Source organism: Salvelinus sp. IW2-2015, unplaced genomic scaffold (assembly GCF_002910315.2).
Source record: "Salvelinus sp. IW2-2015 unplaced genomic scaffold, ASM291031v2 Un_scaffold1687, whole genome shotgun sequence".
NCBI lineage: Eukaryota > Metazoa > Chordata > Actinopteri > Salmoniformes > Salmonidae > Salvelinus > Salvelinus sp. IW2-2015.
This window is the reverse complement of record NW_019943086.1, coordinates 18,801-41,892: the sequence shown is the minus strand read 5'-3', so window position 1 is coordinate 41,892 and position 23,092 is coordinate 18,801. Positions and strand designations below refer to the sequence as shown.

General features: G+C 42.0%; 1 protein-coding gene and 1 long non-coding RNA gene across 3 annotated transcripts in view; both read left to right on the top strand.

Annotated features, from left to right (window-relative positions):
* The first annotated feature begins 15,602 nt into the window (after positions 1 to 15,602).
* The window catches only part of LOC112071699 (complement C1r subcomponent), a 19,206-nt gene continuing 11,716 nt past the window's right edge, over positions 15,603 to 23,092 (top strand). Inside the window, exon 1 of the mRNA XM_070439483.1 lies at positions 15,603 to 17,389. Within this exon, the coding sequence (XP_070295584.1) occupies positions 17,326 to 17,389 (64 nt within the window). The 5' untranslated portion in view covers positions 15,603 to 17,325. The remainder of the gene's footprint in view (positions 17,390 to 23,092) is intronic.
* On the top strand, positions 17,397 to 23,083 carry LOC112071693 (uncharacterized). Of its 2 annotated transcripts, XR_002894154.2 has the most exons (4): positions 17,397 to 22,296; positions 22,443 to 22,517; positions 22,639 to 22,834; positions 22,990 to 23,083. It is a non-coding gene; the product is annotated as an uncharacterized lncRNA (long non-coding RNA). The 2 variants fall into 2 exon arrangements; XR_011475929.1 differs by having other exon boundaries at positions 17,397 to 22,517.

Below are 23,092 nucleotides of genomic sequence, written 5' to 3'. Positions count from 1 at the left end.
AGACGGAAAGGATGGCGATATAGTCACTGTTACCTACGACAAGACACACTACGTACCTATAAGCAAGAAATATTTTGAAAAACATTCTGGTTGAGCTTAAAACGGATCAGAATGAAAACATCTAATTTACTTATGGTAAAACGATTGTAAAACTCCACTTTAGACCCGCCAAAACCTCTCTACATACACTGCTCAAAAAAATAAAGGGAACACTAAAATAACACATCTAGATCTGAATGAATGAAATATTCTTATTAAATACTTTTCTTTACATAGTTGAATGCTGACAACAAAATCACACAAAAATGATCAATGGAAATCAAATTTATCAACCCATGGAGGTCTGGATTTGGAGTCACACTCAAAATTAAAGTGGAAAACCACACTACAGGCTGATCCAACTTTGATGTAATGTCCTTAAAACAAGTCAAAATGAGGCTCAGTAGTGTGTGTGGCTCCACGTGGCTGTATGACCTCCCTACACGCCTGGGCATGCTCCTGATGAGTGGGCGGATGGTCTCCTGAGGGATCTCCTCCCAGACCTGGACTAAAGCATCCGCCAACTCCTGGACAGTCTGTGGTGCAACGTGGCATTGGTGGATTGGGCGAGACATGATGTCCCAGATGTGCTCAATTGGATTCAGGTCTGGGGAACGGGCGGGCCAGTCCATAGCATCAATGCCTTCTCTTTGCAGGAACTGCTGACACACTCCAGCCACATGAGGTCTAGCATTGTCTTGCATTAGGAGGACCCAGGGCCAACCGCACCAGCATATGGTCTCACAAGGGGTCTGAGGATCTCATCTCGGTACTAATGCAGTCAGGCTACCTCTGGCGAGCACATGGAGGGCTGTGCGGCCCCCCAAAGAAATGCCACCCACACCATGACTGACCCACCGCCAAATCGGTCATGCTGGAGGATGTTGCAACGGGCAGAATGTTCTCCACGGCGTCTCCAGACTCTGTCACGTCTGTCACATGTGCTCAGTGTGAACCTGTTTCATCTGTGAAGAGCACAGTGCGCCAGTGGCGAATTTGCCAATCTTGGTGTTCTCTGGCAAATTTTACATTTAAGTCATTTAGCAGACGCTCTTATCCAGAGCGACTTACAAATTGGAAAGTTCATACATATTCATCCTGGTCCCCGTGGGGAATGAACCCACAACCCTGGCGTTGCAAGTGCCATGCTCTACCAACTGAGCCACACGGGACCGTGTGGCTCAAATGCCAAACGTCCTGCACGGTATTGGCTGTAAGCACAACCCCCACCTGTGGATGTCGGCCCTCATACCACCCTCATGGAGTCTGTTTCTGACCGTTTGAACAGACACATGCACATTTGTGGCCTGCTGGAGGTCATTTTGCAGGGAGTGCTCCTCCTGCTCCTCCTTGCACAAAGGCGGGTAGCGGTCCTGCTGCTGGGTTGTTGCCCTCCTACGGCCTCCTCCACGTCTCCTGATGTACTGGCCTGTCTCCTGGTAGCGCCTCCATGCTCTGGACACTACGCTGACAGACACAGCAAACCTTCTTGCCACAGCTCGCATTGATGTGCCATCCTGGATGAGCTGCACTACCTGAGCCACTTGTGTGGGTTGTAGACTCCGTCTCATGCTACCACTAGAGTGAAAGCACCGCCAGCATTCAAAAGTGACCAAAACATCAGCCAGGAAGCATAGGAACTGAGAAGTGCTCTGTGGTCACCACCTGCAGAACCACTCCTTTATTGGGGGTGTCTTGCTAATTGCCTATAATTTCCACCTGTTGTCTATTCCATTTGCACAACAGCATGTGAAATTTATTGTCAATCAGTGTTGCTTCCTAAGTGGACAGTTTGATTTCACAGAAGTGTGATTGACTTGGAGTTACATTTGTTGTTCAAGTGTTCCTTTATTTTTTTGAGCAGTGTATTACATGTTATCCGATATACATTTTTAACTTATAAGAATACGTGCATTGCCCACGTTTAAAACACATATAACTCATGTTTAATATTACAATTATATCATTAATGTTCAAACAATTCCCCGCATCCAAATCTAATATATATTTTTCACGAACTCACCTTCAGAAAGCTCCATTGGGATGGATTCACAGATTATTCTTTAAATGTTCAGTCCGATAACTATTCGGGCTGTTGGCCTGTGGGGTTTGTAGTTGTCGCTAAAGCGGTGCTAACAGAGTGGGAAAGTATCTGTTTCACTAGACTTGTTCGCGTCTTGGCTCAAAAGGAAAGATAGTACGGAATGAGTTTACAGGGCATGGGGTGACGTTTTTTCGGGCGATATCCTGTATGCAACACCCTGTATATTTGGTTTAGATTACAAAGGTAGTGATTTCAAACAACAGGAGGGGGTGTCGAGACACATTCTGTCTGCCGGTATTGCCTTTTGATTTCCTACATCCTCAGGGGTAGCACCTTGGGGGGTGTCCGATGTAATTTATAGACCGGGGTGGGGGTACCGTTAGTATATGCGCTGATTAGAAATATCAATGTTTAACCCGGGGGTCGGTCTAGACATATTTTATTCTTTCTGGGGCTGTTTGACTTTTTAGCCCCCACATCCTCTGGGGGTGAGATAAATTAGGCATGTGTGTTAATGAATCGAAAATCCCCATTTTAAGACGCCGACACACTTTTTGATGGGGGTAGGCAGATATCTGTACATACCGTTTGCATGATAGGCCATTGAAGCGATTTCTTAGGGCCTTCAGATCACTGCGTCCGCAGACCTGTTCTTCCAATGCATATCCGCGGCAGAGTTGTACCACTCAGGCTGTTCAATTTTACAGAGCGCTAGCCTAATCTTAAGCCATTCTCTCATCCGCAAGGCAGGAGAAAAACTCCCAGTTTTGCCTGATAAAGGGGTTTGGGGCCACTGTCTGTGAATATCTTAACCGTAGAATCCTCCGGTTGGAATATGTAAGACATACAGTATGTCCCTCACTCGTACCCAAAACTTCTTTAAAACATTCTGGGGCTTCACACAGAACTTCCTCGAGGCTTTTGTCATTGGGTTCATGACAAGAGATGCATAGCACCCGAGAATTGGCCTAGGAGACATAATTTTCTGTATAATGTTCAGGGGTTTATTAAAAAAATCTTGTTTAGTGTTCTGGCCGCATGTCTTGGTCTGGCTTATTTTTTATAATGCGTCTGCCAACCCAATACCCCAGGACATTCGTGTTTCATAGACAACAGCCCTAAGGTCAATAAAACAGGGGTGGGGGCCATACTATTTGAAATGTTCATCCCCCCAGTTCAAAAGAGGTCCCTAGACATCAATCATCATGACAACTTCAAAGGCCTTATATACATATTTTCGCACTCACTCTAAGGCGTGAGAACAGGAACAGGATGCCCATATATGGCATAAGCACGTGATCACTTCCCGACAGAATGTGCATGCCCAAATATGGGCATGCACACGTCATCCGACATAGGGTCATAAATCAAACGTTTGACGTGTGCCGTCTACTTTATTCTCTCTCATACACATCCTTTTGCCCAGCTAATGATCCATGCTGCTCAGAAATGTTCAGCCTCCTTCAGGAGTACACCCCTCCGTTGTCCCCTGTACATTTAGACTTGCCCCCTCAGGTAACCCGGCACAGAACAGTCCCAGTTGTGTCCACTATCGTTCAGGGCAACAGCAGCTCTGCACGTTTCCTGATCACCACAAGGAGCTGGACATATTGGAGCTTATTGGAGATTTTCATGACTCCTACACCAAACCCTAGAGATAAAGAGGTAGGGAAGTTTTCGTGAGAATACCAATTTTGAGATGTTCTCTGTTCTGACAAACAGACTGTAGCCCTGACACTTTCCAGCTCAGATGTGAAGGCCATTCGTCCTAGGCGGATGTGATGGATTGAGACGCAGCCCATAGAAAAAATGGATATCTCTAGTTTAAACAGACAGATTTTGATGGAGTGCGTCAATCGACTTAAGGATTATGACAGAATGTTCAAAGTAGTTTTTTTCTTCAATATATTTCTTAAAGTTAAGCACTCAAAGGCACCCAATGGTGGAACAACCTTCCTATTAACATTTTTCCACACAGTATTGGTAGTTAACAAGACAGTAGGAGTTGCTTAGAATTCAATACTTTCCTGGACCTACTGACTTTCCGTCAATGAAAGGAATGTATTACAGCTCATTGCAGTGGTGTTGAATGACAGAGGTACTGGTTCTGAGAGCAGATATGAACGTCACCCCTCCATTCAACAAAGGTTTTAGCGATGGTTCAGGTTCCCCACAGCAAATCACTGTAGAAGAGACTGGAACCAAAAACTAAAATCAAATCAGATGTTATTTGTCACATGCGCTGAATACAACTGGTGTAAACTTTACAGTGAAATGCTTGCTTATGAGCCCTTCCCAACGATGCAGTTCAAAAATTATAGTAAAAAGAAATAGTAACACAAGAGGAATAAAATACACAAGAAACGGAGCTATATACAGGGAGTTCTAGTACAGATCAATGGGTAGAGGTATTTGAGTCGATATGTACATGAAGGCAGGGTAAAATGACTAATGTCGTGGCAGAATCAGATTTAGCTAAAAAGTAACATAATTGATGTTATTTTCATCATATGCTTAGATACTTGTCATTATCTGAGCTAGGGATTGGTTAAATTGGGGCCGAGAGAGAGAGGTCAGGCTTGTCTTCATATGTAATGTATCTGTTAACCATGTGGTGCTAAGTAGAATATTTAGAAGGGGAGGAGGACAGAGTGGAACGTTGGTTTCTTATGGGAACGTTGTTTGTAACTATTCCTAAACCATGGGATGGAGTTATTAATTGGGAACAGTTAGTTATCGCATACAATGTCTGTACGCCAGTCACTCCCTACTTTTCTCATAGGGGGAAGGAGTTTGGCCGTGTTTGGAACCATTGTATGTCCCCTCTGAGGTTGCCCTTATCTTGACCTAGTATTTGACCTAAGGGCTACTGTCTGATTTTGAGTTTGTCCAGGTTGGGAGTATCTAGAAATGACCATTGATATATGCCATTGGATGAGGTAATGTTTTGGTAGACAGTGAAGTATCAAGCATGAGATTTAAACCTGGTCTTGGGAGATCAACTGAACGATGATTTATAGCTGATGCTGTCTAGCGATAGGATACTCTTCTTTCGGGTAAAGGATTCTTTGTAAGTTGAGAGGGGTGTATCTTGGCTATAAATGAAACTAAGAATTGTTTTGTAGGGACTCTCAGAGAATTCATTTATAGACACTGAATTGATCTGAGAGTCATTAAAGGGCTTTGGTGAAGCTTGTATATATATTAAAGATGGAATATATAATTTAACTCTGACTTGTGTGTGGTTGCTCTCTCTCTCTCTCTCTCTCTCTCTCTCTCTCTCTATTGAGTAATACAGGAAATTACCACGACACTAGGCATCAGGATAGATAAGAGTAAAATAAAGAACGGAGTAGCAGGAGCATATGATGAGTGTAAAAGTGTGTATTTTTGGTATTGAAATTATATTTCACATCAGTTTAGATGGCACAGGGCTTGTTTTTGTCACATAACTGAGATTAGGCGAACTATTAGAATTTTTGCAACCAGGAAATGACAGAGCAATTCATGCATATTGCACCTTTAACTCTTCAGGTGCCTTCAACACACAGATAAGACATAATGGAATTGTATTTCATTCTCACCTACAGAATATGGTCCTTAACATTAAATAATAGAAAATGAAGGAAATCAGTCAATTGAAATAAATTCATAGCCCTAATCTATCGCTTTCAATGACTGGGCAGGGTGATACTATACAATGGAAAAATGGACTGTCGTCACGGCTGATTAAGTGATATATCTTAAGTATACTAATTGACCCTCTTCCAAAGGTATATGTTGGGGAAAAACAATGTGGAAAACCTTATTCCAGGTCTCCACTCTTGAGGTTCACCCCTCTCCGTATTCACCCTGAATACAACAATGTAGACGATGTAAACTACGACCATGACATCGCCATGATCCATTTCAAACATCCAATCACATTCAATGCTCATATCATGCCAATGTGTTTGCCAGCAAAGGACGCTAAATACCTGATTGGTCAGTTGGGTAAGCATAGGTCAACTAAAACAGTCAACTACAAATATCTAGCAGGATCGTCAGTTGGGGGGGATTGACTGTGGAAGCCTGGAAAATATGGGGTCTACACGCGTGTGGCTAACTACGTGACTGGATCAAAAATACCATAGAGGAGGAAGATTCTAAAACATTCTAAAATATAACTATTATGGATGTGTTTGCGATGTTTTAATTGTTTGTGCGAGTGCTTTGCTGTTGTTATTGTAGAATAATAATGTGGAATCTGCTGTTGCTTCTGTTGATGATGATGATGAGCATGCTCATTTAATTACAACAATTGTGAAAACAACCAAAGATGATTGATGACTACTACTTTATGACTTGCTCATACAGCTCCATATTTCAAGATACCACACCAATCCTCTCTAGGGTAAAGAGATGGGTGATAGATGGTGATGATGTTTTTTCTCTCTCTCTCTGCAGTAATTGACTGTGGGGAACCCGAAACCGTTGCTTGAATGAAGGGTGACGTTCATATCTAGATCTCAGAACCAGCATCTCTCAGTCCATTCAGTACCACTGCAATGGGCCGTACTAACTCTCTCTAAAAGAGTTAATGGTGAGACTTTTTACGATCATATATTTTTAACAATGTGAAGTCCATATTGAACCTCTGAGTCCATCTTTTTATTAAATTTCAATATTAAATATAGCTGCGAGCAGCAATGAACGGGGTTCACGGGATGATAGAAAGGACACAAGATCAGTTGGATAACAAAGCAAGCACCAATCATACAGGAACTGTCTTTCTTTATGTGCAATCAGTAAAAGCGATACCATATTTATCTCTCAATACACAAGGTTTAAAAAAATAAATAAATGTAACTTATTTATCAGGTAGCAGTAGGAATGACGCAAGTAAGTTGGTTATCTTTCTCAAAATTATTAGAGGCTAATTCAATGAGTCTATATACCATATCTTTGAGTCAATCTGATTTATGGTTCATGAGAAGAAGATTTGTAAAGTATCTTTAGCATTAGCATATGTGCTAACGTCATCTATAGGTACACTGCGCCATATTTGTATGCAGCACAATTTTTTCTCAAAATCATTAAAGATTGATGGTATGAGTCTAAATTGAAATCTGGAGCTAATCTGATGTATGGTTCATGAGGGGAAGATGAATGCAGATTATTTTTGTGCATTAACGTTACATATGCAAAGAATGAGTTGTTAAATGCGAAGACACATTTCAGTTGAATGCATTCAGTTGTACAACTGACTAGTATTCCTTTCCCTTTCCCTAATAGTTTCTTGTTTTTTGAGAAATCAATACCAATTCAGTTGTGGTATCTTACACTCTCAGGAAAAAAGGTGTTATCTAGAACCTAAAAACTGCTCTTCAGCTGTCCCCATAGGAGAACCTTTTGAAGAATCTTTTTGGTTTCAGGTAGAACCCTTTCCACAGAGGGTTCTACATGGACACAAAAGAGTCCTACCTGGAACCAAAAATAATTATACCTTGGAACCAAAAAGGGTTATCTATGGGACAGCCGAAGAACCATTTTGGAACGCCTTTTTCTAAGAGTGCAGGATGACAAGTTTCAAGTTGATAGGCCTCTCTGGATTGGGTTTTACAGTGGTTTAAATGGACATGTAAAAATTGTGTCATAACTCAATAATTAGTCAATAACTCAGCCATTTTGACTATCTCTTAAGCTAACTTAAGGTATATACATGGGCCTACATTTCCAAATTTAGTGTAATTTGATCCTATCATTCATGATTTTTGGATGGACGTTAAATGGGTGTCCTGACTCTCTGAGGTATTAAAGATCCCATGGCACTTGTCGTAAGAGTAGAGGTGTTAACCCCGGTTGTCCCTGGCTAAATTCCCAATCTGGGCCTCAAACCATCACGGTACCTAATAACCCCAGTTTACAATTGGCTCATTCATCCCCCTCCTCTCCCCTGTAACTATTCCCAGGTCGTTGCTGTAAATGAGAATGTGTTCTCAGTCAACTTACCTGGTAAATAACGGATAAATAAAATAAAAATATATAAGTATTTTTTAGCATATTTTAGCATATTAGCGAATGTGCTAATATGCATCTACTGGTATAGTGTGGCCATCTTGTATGCCATCAATGTTATTTTCTCAAAGTTGTTAGGGACTATTGTGATAGTCCAAAGACCAAATTTGGAGTGAATCTGACTTTTATCCATGAGAAGATGTTTTATGGTTATTTTAAGCATTTAGCGGTTATCTCTCTCTTTTGGATTCACAGATTATCTTTTAAATGTTCAGTCCGATAACTATTCGGGGCTGTTGGCCTGTGGGGTTTGTAGTTGTCGCTAAAGCGGTGCTAACAGAGTGGGAAAGTATCTGTTTCACTAGACTTGTTCGCGGTCTTGGCTCAAAAGGAAAGATAGTACGGAATGAGTTTACAGGGCATTGGGGTGACGTTTTTTCGGGCGATATCCTGTATGCAACACCCTGTATATTTGGTTTAGATTACAAAGGTAGTGATTTCAAACAACAGGAGGGGGTGTCGAGACACATTCTGTCTGCCGGTATTGCCTTTTGATTTCCTACATCCTCAGGGGTAGCACCTTGGGGGGTGTCCGATGTAAATTTATAGACCGGGGTGGGGGTACCGTTAGTATATGCGCTGATTAGAAATATCAATGTTTAACCCCGGGGGTCGGTCTAGACATATTTTATTCTTTCTGGGGCTGTTTGACTTTTTAGCCCCCACATCCTCTGGGGGTGAGATAAATTAGGCATGTGTGTTAATGAATCGAAAATCCCCATTTTAAGAGACGCCGACACACTTTTTGATGGGGGGTAGGCAGATATCTGTACATACCGTTTGCATGATAGGCCATTGAAGCGATTCTTAGGGCCTTCAGATCACTGCGTCCGCAGACCTGTTCTTCCAATGCATATCCGGGCAGAGTTGTACCACTCAGGGCCTGTTCAATTTTACAGAGCGCTAGCCTAATCTTAAGCCATTCTCTCATCCGCAGAGCAGGAGAAAAACTCCCAGGTTTTGCCTGATAAAGGGGTTTGGGGCCACTGTCTGTGAATATCTTAACCGTAGAATCCTCCGGTTGGAATATGTAAGACATACAGTATGTCCCTCACTCGTACCCAAAACTTCTTTAAAACATTCTGGGGCTTCACACAGAACTTCCTCGAGGCTTTTGTCATTGGGTTCATGACAAGAGATGCATAGCACCCCGAGAATTGGCCTAGGAGACATAATTTTCTGTATAATGTTCAGGGGTTTATTWAAAAAAATCTTGTTTAGTGTTCTGGGGCCGCATGTCTTGTTCTGGGCTTTATTTATAATGCGTCTGCCAACCCCAATACCCCAGGACATTCGTGTTTCATAGACAACAYCCCTAAGGTCAATAAAACAGGGGGTGGGGGGCCATACTCTTTGAAATGTTCATCCCCCCCCAGTTCAAAGAGGTCCCTAGACATCAATRATCATGACAACTTCAAAGGCCTTATATACATATTTTCGCACTCACTCTAAGGCGTGAGAACAGGAACAGGATGCCCATATATGGGCATAAGCACGTGATCACTTCCCGACAGAATGTGCATGCCCAAATATGGGCATGCACACGTCATCCGGACATAGGGTCATAAATCAAACGTTTGACGTGTGCCGTCTACTTTATTCTCTCTCATACACATCCTTTTGCCCAGCTAATGATCCATGCTGCTCAGAAATGTTCAGCCTCCTTCAGGARGTACACCCCTCCGTTGTCCCCTGTACATTTAGACTTGCCCCCCTCAGGTAACCCGGCACAGAACATGTCCCCAGTTGTGTCCACTATCGTTCAGGGCAACAGCAGCTCTGCACGTTTCCTGATCCACCACAGGAAGCTGGACATATTGGAGCTTATTGGAGATTTTCATGACTCCTACACCAAACCCTAGAGATAAAGAGGTAGGGAAGTTTTCGTGAGAATACCAATTTTTGAGATGTCTCCTGTTCTGACAAACAGCACTGTAGCCCTGACACTTTCCAGCTCAGATGTGAAGGCCATTCGTCCTAGGCGGATGTGATGGATTGAGACGCAGCCCATAGAAAAAATGGATATCTCTAGTTTAAACAGACAGATTTTGATGGAGTGCGTCAATCGACTTAAGGATTATGACAGAATGTTCAAAGTAGTTTTTTTCTTCAATATATTTCTTAAAGTTAAGCACTCAAAAGGCACCCAATTGGTGGAACAACCTTCCTATTAACATTTTTCCACACAGTATTGGTAGTTAACAAGACAGTAGGAGTTGCTTAGAATTCAATACTTTCCTGGACCCTACCTGACTTTCCGTCAATGAAAGGAATGTATTACAGCTCATTGCAGTGGTGTTGAATGACAGAGGTACTGGTTCTGAGAGGCAGATATGAACGTCACCCCTCCATTCAACAAAGGTTTAGCGATGGTTCAGGTTCCCCACAGCAAATCACTGTAGAAGAGACTGGAACCAAAAACTAAAATCAAATCAGATGTTATTTGTCACATGCGCTGAATACAACTGGTGTAAACTTTACAGTGAAATGCTTGCTTATGAGCCCTTCCCAACGATGCAGTTCAAAAATTATAGTAAAAAGAAATAGTAACACAAGAGGAATAAAATACACAAGAACGGAGCTATATACAGGGAGTTCTAGTACCAGATCAATGGGTACGAGGTATTTGAGGTCGATATGTACATGAAGGCAGGGTAAAATGACTAATGTCGTGGCAGAATCAGATTTAGCTAAAGTAACATAGATAGATAAGATGTTATTTTCATCATATGCTTGTGAGATACTTGTCATTAGAATCTTCTGAGCTAGGGATTGGTAACTTGGGGCCAGAGAGAGGAGAGGTCAGGCTTGTCTTCATATGTCAATGTATCTGTTAAACCATGTGGTGCTAAGTAGAATATTAGAAGGGGAGGAGGACAGAGTGGAACGTTGGTTTCTTATGGGAACGTTGTTTGTAACTATTCCTAAACCATGGGATGGAGTTATTAATTGGGGAACCAGTTAGTTTATCGCATACAATGTCTGTACGCCAGTCACTCCCTACTTTTCTCATAGGGGAAGGAGTTTGGCCGTGTTTGGAACCATTGTATGTCCCCTCTGAGGTTGCCCTTATCTTGACCTAGTATTTGACCTAAGGGGCTCACTGTCTGATTTTGAGTTTGTCCAGGTTTGGAGTATCTAGAAATGACCATTGATATATGCCATTGGATGAGGTAATGTTTTTGGTAGACAGTGAAGTATCAAGCATGAGATTTAAACCTGGTCTTGGGAGATCAACTGAACGATGATTTATAGCTGATGCTGTCTAGCGATAGGATACTCTTCTTTCGGGTAAAGGATTCTTTGTAAGTTGAGAGGGGTGTATCTTGGCTATAAATGAAACTAAGAATTGTTTTGTAGGGACTCTCAGAGAATTCATTTATAGACACTGAATTGATCTGAGAGTCATTAAAGGGCTTTGTGAAGCTTGTATATATATTAAAGATGGAATATATAATTTAACTCTGACTTGTGTGTGGTTGCCTCTCTCTCTCTCTCTCTCTCTCTCTCTCTATTGAGTAATACAGGAAATTACCACGACACTAGGCATCAGGATAGATAAGAGTAAAATAAAGAACGGAAGTAGCAGGAGCATATGATGAGTGTAAAAGTGTGTATTTTTGGTAATTGAAATTATATTTCACATCAGTTTAGATGGCACAGGGCTTGTTTTTGTCACATAACTGAGATTAGGCGAACTATTAGAATTTTTGCAACCAGGAAATGACAGAGCAATTCATGCATATTGCACCTTTAACTCTTCAGGTGCCTTCAACACACAGATAAGACATAATGGAATTGTATTTCATTCTCACCTACAGAATATGGTCCCTTAACATTAAATAATAGAAAATGAAGGAATCAGTCAATTGAAATAAATTCATAGCCCTAATCTATCGCTTTCAATGACTGGGCAGGGGTGATACTATACAATGGAAAAATGGACTGTCGTCACGGCTGATTAAGTGTATATCTTAAGTATGACTAATTGACCCTCTCCAAAGGTATATGTTGGGGAAAACAATGTGGAAAACCTTATCCAGTCTCCACCTCTTGAGGTCACCCCTCTCCGTATTCACCCTGAATACAACAATGTAGACGATGTAAACTACGACCATGACATCGCCATGATCCATTTCAAACATCCAATCACATTCAATGCTCATATCATGCCAATGTGTTTGCCAGCAAAGGACGCTAAATACCTGATTGGTCAGATTGGGTAAGCATAGGTCAACTAAAACAGTCAACTACAAATATCTAGCAGGGATCGTCAGTTGGGGGGATTGACTGTGGACAGCCTGGAAAATATGGGGTCTACACGCGTGTGGCTAACTACGTAGACTGGATCAAAAATACCATAGAGGAGGAAGATTCTAAAACATTCTAAAATATAACTATTATGGATGTGTTTGCGTGTTTTAATGTTTTGTGCGAGTGCTTTGGCTGTGTTATTGTAGAATAATAATGTGGAATCTGCTGTTGCTTCTGTTGATGATGATGATGAGCATGCTCATGTTAATTACAACAATTGTGAAAACAACGGCAAAGATGATGATGACTACTACTTTATGACTTGCTCATACAGCTCCATATTTCAAGATACCACACCATCCCTCTCTAGGGTAAAGATGATGGTGATGATGGTGATGATGGTGATGATGTTTCTTTCTCTCTCCTCTGCAGTAATTGACTGTGGGGAACCCGAACCGTTGCTGAATGGAGGGGTGACGTTCATATCTAGATCTCAGAACCAGCATCTCTCAGTCATTCAGTACCACTGCAATGGGCCGTACTACACTCTCTCTAAAAGAGTTAATGGTGAGACTTTTTACGATCATATATTTTTAACAATGTGAAGTCCATATTGAACCCTCTGAGTCCCATCTTTTTATTAAATTTCAATATTAAATATAGCTGCGAGCAGCAATGAACGGGGTTCACGGGATGATAGAAAGGACACAAGATCAGTTGGATAACAAAGCAAGCACCCAATCATACAGGAACTGTCTTTCTTTATGTGCAATCAGTAAAAGCGATACCATATTTATCTCTCAATACCACAAGGTTTAAAAAAATAAATAAATGTAACCTTTATTTATCCAGGTAGGCCAGTAGAGAATGACGCAAGTAAGTTGGTTATCTTTCTCAAATTATTAGAGGCTAATTCAATGAGTCTATATACCATATCTTGAGTCAATCTGATTTATGGTTCATGAGAAGAAGATTTGTAAAGTATCTTTAGCATTAGCATATGTGCTAACGTGCATCTATAGGTACACTGCGCCATATTTGTATGCAGCAACAATTTTTTCTCAAAATCATTAAAGATTGATGTAATGAGTCTAAATTGAAAATCTGGAGCTAATCTGATGTATGGTTCATGAGGGGAAGATGAATGCAGATTATTTTTTTGCATTAACGTTACATATGCAAAGAATGAGTTGTTAAATGCGAAGACACATTTCAGTTGAATGCATTCAGTTGTACAACTGACTAGGTATCTCCCTTTCCCTTTCCCTAATAGTTTCTTTGTTTTTTGAGAAATCAATACCAAATTCAGTGTGGTTCATCTTACACTCTCAGGYAAAAAAGGTGTTATCTAGAACCTAAAACTGCTCTTCAGCTGTCCCCATAGGAGAACCCTTTTGAAGAATCCTTTTTGGTTTCAGGTAGAACCCTTTCCACAGAGGGTTCTACATGGAACACAAAAGAGTCCTACCTGGAACCAAAAATAATTATACCTGGAACCAAAAAGGGTTATCCTATGGGGACAGCCGAAGAACCATTTTGGAARGCCTTTTTCTAAGAGTGCAGGGATGACAAGTTTCAAGTTGATAGGCCTCTCTGGATTGGGTTTTACAGTGGTTTAAATGGACATGTAAAATTGGTGTCAATAACTCAATAATTAGTCAATAACTCAGCCATCTTTTGACTATCTCTTAGCTAACTTAAGGTATATACCATGGGCCTACATTCCAAATTTAGTGTAATTTGATCCTATCATTCATGATTTTTGGATGGGACGTTAAATGGGTGTCCTGACTCTCTGAGGTCATTAAAGATCCCATGGCACTTGTCGTAAGAGTAGAGGTGTTAACCCCGGTGTCCTGGCTAAATTCCCAATCTGGGCCTCAAACCATCACGGTCACCTAATAATCCCCAGTTTACAATTGGCTCATTCATCCCCCTCCTCTCCCCTGTAACTATTCCCCAGGTCGTTGCTGTAAATGAGAATGTGTTCTCAGTCAACTTACCTGGTAAAATAACGGATAAATAAAATAAAAATATATAAGTATTTTTTAGCATATTTTAGCATATTAGCGAATGTGCTAATATGCATCTACTGGTATAGTGTGGCCATCTTGTAATGCATCAATGTTATTTTCTCAAAGTTGTTAGGGACTATTGTGATGAGTCCAAAGACCAAATTTGGAGTGAATCTGACTTTTAGTCCATGAGAAGATGTTTTATGGTTATTTTAAGCATTAGCGTTACATAGTAAAAAAGTGAATTGTAAATAGTTTCCTTATTTCTTTAAGATATCAATGTAAAAAAACMTATAGGTGCTAGACATAGGATTTATTTAATAATTTTTGCATTGTAATTTTAGAAAATGTCCATATCTGCAGTAATAGTGGAATGATCGTGTTTTACATTATTACTTACCCGCCAGAGTTGTTATTGGCTGTGATATGCACCTATTGATTTCTCCCACCGGAGCGGCATCTGTTGTCAAAATGTGAAAGATGTTCTGACTTTGTGGCTTTGTTATTTAGTTTGCTAAAAGTCTACACTTCGCTCAATTTAAATTTAAATGAGAAACAAGCACTGAATACTGTAGAGAATCATTGTACCTCCCTGGCGGAGAATCACTCTTGAGCATTTTACTTTTGGTTTTGGCCCACCAGCTCAACAGCTGTTAACTATATTTTTTGCAATTGAAAATATATTTCACAGCAATTAAAAAATTCTAATGACACTTTTTCAATGTACAGCGGAGCCTAGTGGTTAGAGCGTTGGACTGGTAACCGGAAGGTTGCAAGATCAAATCCCTGAGCTGAAAAGGTACAAATCTGTCGTTCTTGCCCCTGAACAAGGCAGTTAACCCACTGTTCCTAGGCTGTCATTGAAAATAAGAATTTGTTCTTAACTGACTTGCCTAGTAAAATAAAGGTAAAATAAAAAATAGCTAGTTTCACATGCTATCGGTCGCAAAGTGGAAAGATGATCAGAACAACTATATGATTCTCCAATGTATCCCAGGTATCTCATAATAAATATGTACCCTCCTTAAAGGGAAAGGAGAATGTTTTGAAATGAGATACAGCAAGGAGCCAATTTGTGTTTCTAAGTCTGTAAGTGTGAATGTGCATGTGTTTTACAATATGAATGAATGGATGTGAGTGTTCCTTAGTCAACTGTCACTGTTATACAAATCAAATCAATGTTATTGGTCACATACACATGGTTAGCAGTTATTGTTGAGTGTAGCTGTCTATGTGTGCCTCTTGTGTATCTGTCCCTCTTTGTCCCTAGTGTGTGGACTTCTTACAGTGAACCTCCCAGGGATTGTAAGGATTGTTGAGGAAAGCCAGCCCCAGCTGGATCCTACCCCTGGCAGGTGTTTGCTGATAGTAAACCTCCTCCCTCCAGGTCTCTCTCCAGGCCAGAGCGCCCGTCTGTCCTGAGCTGCCAGAGCCGCCTGTCTGTCCTGAGCTGCCAGAGCCGCCCGTCAGTCAGGAGTTGCCAGAGCCGCCCGTCAGTCAGGAGCTGCCAGAGCCGCCCGTCTGTCCTGAGCTGCCAGAGCCGCCCGTCAGTCAGGAGTTGCCAGAGCCGCCCGTCAGTCAGGAGCTGCCAGAGCCGCCTGCTCAGTCAGGAGCTGCCAGAGCCGCCCCTCCTGTCCGGAGCTGCCAGAGCCGCCCTCCTGTCCGGAGCTGCCAGAGCCGCCCTCCTGTCCGGAGCTGCCAGAGCCGCCCTCTTGTCCGGAGCTGCCAGAGTCGCCCTCCTGTCCGGAGCTGCCCCTCAGTCCCCTCAGTCCAGAGGCGCCCCTCAGTCCAGTGGTGCCCTCTACTAGGGTCTCCAATCCGGGGTCGGTGGCGAGGGTCGCCACTCCTACGTAAAAACGTTAAAAAAACATGGTTTGAGCAAAATAGTGTTTTTTTAGATACAACTACTACTACTCCTTGAACTTTGCAGTTGTGTAAAAAATATATATTATTTTGCTCAAAACATATTTTTTTACTCTTTAGTGTATGTACTTTACTGTATTTATACTTGAAATATCGCTTATCAACAGTAATAGTAAAACAATCGCTGGAGGACATCTTTAAGCTTTCCTGAATAAGTAGAATTTTGTACTCACTTGAAAACAATAATCAAATTATTCATTGCATTGTGGTGTTGCAGGCTGGTCTAAATAAGTCTATTGTTCCTAAATAAGATCAATATGGAAACATTTTGAGATGCTTGTCTCATGTCTACATTGTTCTTTCATGCGCAATGGCGCACCAGGCCTCTCCGCTGCCTATCAGTCATTCTTCCTTGTTCTTGCTGATGTATCTTTAAAATCGGTGCAACTTCGAATGATGTTATGTGTGGTATGATTGCTAGTAAGCATATTGCAGATCTGAACAAACGATCCACCTACCACTATTCTCACTATGAATAGTGGATAGAGGACATGATAGACAGTTAGACTGGTAGACTACAGTATATTGACCGGTGGTATAGTTAGCATAGGGAAAAGCTTAGTGCACAAGGGACGTACCTAAACACCTTGATAGGGAAGGCGCATGCAAGGACATTTGACTAGGATGGAAGAAATTATATAGTAAAATCTGCAAAAGGCTGCATGTAAACCAGGGGGAAAAAGCTCACTACTCTCCCCTGTGCCCAATAAAAAACCACACAACCCTCCCCAAAGCAAAAAATAATAATTAGACAACCCTCCTCTATTTTGGACCATCCCCCCCCACCACAGTAATTTTCTAACTGTCCCTTAAATGTAATTAATTGACCCTCTCCAAAGGTATATGTTGGGGAAAACAATGTGGAAAACCTTATCCAGTCTCCACCTCTTGAGGTCACCCCTCTCCGTATTCACCCTGAATACAACAATGTAGATTATGTAAACTATGACCATGACATCGCCATGATCTATCTCAAACATCCAATCACATTCGATGCTCATGTCATGCCACTGTGTCTGCCACCAAAGGACGCTAAACACCAGACTGGGCGGAATGGGTAAGCGTAGGTTTTATGTCTAAAACAGTCAACTGCAAATATCTGCATGTTAATAATTTATTCAATTTGTAGATATTTTCAGATTCTTTTGTGATTGTTAAAATTGTTAAGTTGAACAGCATCTATGTCTATTCCGTTCAACTCTCTTTCTCTCTGCTTCAGCTTGGTGTCAGGATTTGGCCTCATGGAGCTTGATTTGGCTACCAATAACCTCATGTATGTTCCTCTACCTGTGGTGAACCAGACAATTTGTAGAAAGTCTATTGAAGGCAGAGATGAAAGGAAATAAATTCCCAGTCTAACAGACAACATGTTCTGTGCTGGGAATCCTAAGGGAGGCAAGGACTCCTGTACGGGAGACAGTGGAGGGCCTTACGTCCTGTGTGCATATGTTTTCTTTTGTTTGTTGTTCTGAAACGGCATGTTTCTTTCCTCCCTTTAAGTGGATATTGCAGAATACCAGACACTTCTAGTGATGAGGCCCTTCAACTGGTAAAGCCAAATCCAAGCACCCTGTTGTTTCATGACGAGGTCCAGTTCAAGTGTGAATCTAAATACTACACATTGCAGGCCAGGTAGTCCTGAGGCATGGTCCCAGGGCTCAGGTCCTCCGGGAGGGGAGGGAGAGGGAGAGAGAGAGAATTAGAAAGAGCATACTTAAAATTCATACAGGACACCAGATAGGACAGGAYAAATACTCCAGACATAACAGACTGACCCTAGCCGCCCGACACAGAAACTATTGCAGCATAAATATTTGAGGCTGAGGCAAGAAGGGTGGGGAGACACTGTGGCCCCGTCCGACGATACCCCTGGACAAGGCCAACCAGGCAGGATATAACCCCCACCCACTTTGCCAAAGCACGGCTCCCACACCACTAGACGGATATCTTCAACCACCAACTAACTACCCTGAGACAAGGCTGAGTATAGCCCACAAAGATCTCCCCCACGGCACGAACCCGAGGGGGGCGGAAAACCCGGACAGGAAGATCACGTCAGTGACTCAACCCACTCAAGTGACACACCCCTCCTAGGGATGGGATGGAAGAGCACCAGTAAGCCAGTGACTCAGCATCCCTTAATAGGGTTAGAGGCACAGAATCCCGGTGGAGAGAGGGGAACCGGCCAGGCAGAGACAACAAGGGTGGTTTGTTGCTCCAGTGCCTTTCCGTTCACCTTCACACCCCTGGGCCAGACTACACTCAATCATAGGACCTACTGAAGAGATCAGTCTTCAATAACGACTMAAAGGTTGAGACCGAGTCTGCGTCTCTCGCATGGATAGGCAGACTGTTCCATAAAGATTGAGCTCTATAGGAGAAAGCCCTGCCTCCAGTTGTTTGCTTAAAAATTCTAGGGACAGTAAGGAGGCCTGCGTCTTGTGACCATAACGTACGTGTAGGTATGTACGGCAGGACAAAATCAGAGAGATAGGTAGGAGCAAGTCCATGTAATGCTTTGTAGGTTAGCAGTAAAACCTRGAAATCAGCCCAAGCCTTAACAGGAAGCCAGTGTAGAGAGGCTAGCACTGGAGTAATATGATCAAATTTTTTGCTTCTAGTCAAGATTCTAGCAGCTGTGTTTAGCACTAACTGAAGTTTATTTAGTGCTTTATCTGGGTAGKCGGAAAGTAGAGCATTGCAGTAGTCTAATCTAGAAGTGACAAAAGCATGGATTAACTTTTCTGCATCGTTTTCGGACAGAAAGTTTCTGATTTTTGCAACGTTACGAAGATGGAAAAAAGCTGTCCTTGAAATAGTCTTCATATGTTCGTCAAAAGAGAGATCAGGATCTAGAGTAACGCCGAGGTCCTTCACAGTTTGATTTGAGACGACTGTACAACCATCAAGATTAATTGTCAGATCCAACAGAAGATCTCTCTGTTTCTTGGGACTTAGAAGTAGCATCTCTGTTTTGTCCGAGTTTAAAAGTAAAACATTTGCCACCATCCACATCCTTATGTCTGAAACACAGGCTTCCAGGGAGGGCAATTTTGGGGCTTCACAAAGTTTAATCTAAATCTACAGCTGTGTATCATCCGCATAGCAATGAAAGTTAACATTATGTTTCCGAATGACATCACCAAGAGGTAAAATATATAGCGAAAACAATAGTGGTCCTAAAACAGAACCTTGAGGAACACCGACACTTACAGTTGATTTGTCAGAGGACAAACCATCCACAGAGACAATCTCTCCAAAAGAATGTGGTGATCAATGGTGTCAAAATCAGCACTAAGGTCTAAGAGCACGAGGACAGATGCAGAGCTTTGGTCTGACGCCATTAATTAAAAGGTCATTTACCACCTTCACGAGTGCAATCTCAGTGCTATGATGGGGTCTAAAACCAGACTGAAGCGTTTCGTAAACATTGTTTGTCTTCAGGAAGGCAGTGATTTGCTGCGCAACAGCTTTATCAAACTCTTTTGAGKGGAATGGGAGATTCAATATAGTACTGTGCACTTCCCATAGTCTGTTCTGGACTTGGGGACTGTGAAGAGACTTCTGCTAGCATGTCTTGTGATACATGCATGGGTGTCCGAGCTGCGTGCCATTAGTTCAAACAGACAGCCCGGGTACATTCAACATTTACATTTACATTTAAGTCATTTAGCAGACGCTCTTATCCAGAGCGACTTACAAATTGGTGCATTCACCTTATGATGTCCAGTGGAACAACCACTTTACAATAGTGCATCTAACTCMAAGGGGGGMGGGGGGGGGTTAGAAGGATTACTTTATCCTATCCTAGGTATTCAACATGTCAATACCTCTCACAAATACAAGTATTGATGAAGTCAATCTCTCCTCCACTTTTAGCCAGGAGAGATTGTCATGCATATTATTAATGTTAGCTGTCTGTGTACATCCAAGGGCCAGCCGTGCTGCCCTGTTCTGAGCCAATTGCAATTTTCGTAAGTCTCTCTTTGTGGCACCTGACCACACGACTAAACAGTAGTCCAGGTGCGACATAACTATGGCCTTAGGACCTGTTTTGTTGATAGTGCTGTTAAGAAGGCAGAGCAGAGCTTTATTATGGACAGACTTCTCCCCATCTTATGTTTTGACTATGACAGTTTGCACTCCAGGGTTACTCCAAGCCGTTTAGTRACCTCAACTTTCCCAATTTCCACATTATTCATTACAAGATTTAGTTGAGGGTTAAGGTTTAGTGAATGATTTGTCCCAAATACAATGCTTTCAGTTTTATTTCTATATTTAGGACTAACTTATTCCGTGACACCTATTCTGAAACGAACTGCAGCTCTTTGTTAAGTGTTGCAATCATTTCAGCCGCTGTTGTAGCTGATGTGTATAGTGTTGAGTCATCCGCATACATAGACACACTGGAATTACTCAAGCCAGTGGCATGTCGTTAGTAAAGATTGAAAAAAGTAAGGGGCATAGATAGCTGCCCTGGGGAATGCCTCACTCTACCTGGATTACGTTGGATGGGCTTCCATTAAAGAACACCCTCTGTGTTCTGTTAGACAGGTAACTCTTTATCCACAATATAGCAGGGGGTGTTAAGGGAAAGTGGTATACCTAGTCAGTTGTACAACTGAATGTATTCAACTGAAATGTGTCTTCCGCATTTAACCCAACCCCTCTGAATCAGAGAGGTGCGGGGGGCTGCCGTAATCGACATCCACATCTTCGGCGCCCGGGGAACAGTGGGTTAACTGCCTTGCTCAGGGGCAGAATGACAGATTTTTACCTTGTCAGCTCGGGGATTCAATCCAGCAACCATTCGGTTACTGGCCCAACGCTCTAACCACTCGGCTAGCTGAAGCCAGGGGTTGTAATGCCATAAGCCATACATTTTTCCAGCAGCAGACTATGATCAATAATGTCAAAAGCCACACTAAAGTCTAACAAAACAGCCCCCCAATCTTTTTATCATACATTTTTCTCAGCCAATCATCAGTCATTTGTGTAAGTGCTGTGCTAGTTGAATGTCCTTCCCTATATACGCGCTGAAAGTCTGTTGTCAATTTGATTACTGTAAAATAGCATTGTATCTGGTCAAAAAATATTTTCCCCAAAGTTTACTAACTTGGTAACAGGCTGATTGGTCAGCTATTTGAGTGAGTAAATGGGGCTATACTATTCTTAGGTAGCAGAATGACTTTTGCTTCCCTCCAGGTCGGAAGGCACACACTTTCTAGTAGGCTTAAATTGAAGWTATGACACTTTGTGACAACTGCTGCTCTATAGATACATTTGATTGTTTATTTTTTTTCTCATCTCATCTGTCCGTCTCTGTCAATCTACTTAGTTTGTCGATATCTTTCTGGGCCAAGTCAAACAGAGACGTTTTTTTAACATGACTTTTAGACTCTTTAGTCAAACTCCCCACTAAAACAAACAGTCAGCTACAGTACCTGGAAGGCTGAGAGGCTGTGATATACAGAGTGAGGTCTTCAGGTCTTACACAGCAGGTTCATTCACCATAGTCTCTCATGTCCAATCACAGTCATGGACTGGGTCTATTCAAAACTGGTGAGTCTACTGATGTTGTTTCTATGGTTGTTTATGGCTAATTTTCCATGTCACCCCTGCTTGGATTCAAGCTGTTGTAATATTATTAAACAGATGTTCAGTTACAGTGATTTACACCCATATTATGTATGGATTATGAGATCATGACTTATTTTATGATCAGACACACTTAGTCTCAAATCTCCCCTTCCCCCTTCCCCATATAGTGTGTGTCCAGGCTGCTGGGTGTGTCTGTGTGTGAGTTTTGGGTTCCAGTTTCTTCTGCAGTGATTGGCTGTGGGGAACCTGAACCGTTACTGAATGGAGGGGTGATGTTCATATCTGGCTCTCAGAACCAGCACCTCTCAGTCATTCAGTACCACTGCAATGAGCCGTTCTATAGTCTTTCTGAAGGAGATAACGGTGAGACTAAAATCATCCTTATATTCTTCACAAGAGTGACATCTATTTTCAACCTGCAGGTCTCTTTTGTAAATTAAACAACTACAACTATTCAATGCCTAATGCATGTAACGTGTAATGACATCTCTGTCACGCATGTTCATCAGGAAACTTCACATGCTCATCAGAAGGAAATTGGAAAAACCACCTGAACAGCTCACTGATTCCTCAATGTATCCCAGGTAACTCACAGTTTCACCCTTGAGTGTGTGTATGTGTGTACTGTGTATCGTATGTTTTCTTTCCATGTGTGTGTATCAGTCTGTCTCTGGATGACCAGTAGGGGTCTCTGTCTGTCCATAGTGTGTGGGTGTCCTACAGTGAACCTTCCAGGATTTTGAAGGATTTTGGGGGGAAAGCCAGCTCCAGCTGGATCCTTCCCCTGGCAGGTGTTGCTGATAGTAAATGGAAGAGGAGGAGGGATAGTGATTGGGGACCGCTGGATCACGACTGCAGCACATGTCCTGGGTCAATTTCCCATGCGGTTTCCTATGGTGAGGTGTGTGTGTTAATGAGCAGAAACATGGGTTATCTTTCTGACTTGACTCATCTGTTTCTATGCTAGATATATATATATGATACAATGGAAAAATGGACTGTCTGACTGCTGATTAAGTGTATATCTTAAGTGTGACTAATTTACCCTCTCCAAAGGTATATGTTGGGGAAAACAATGTGGAAAACCTTATCCAGTCTCCACCTCTTGAGGTCACCCCTCTCCGTATTCACCCTGAATACAACAATGTAGACGATGTAA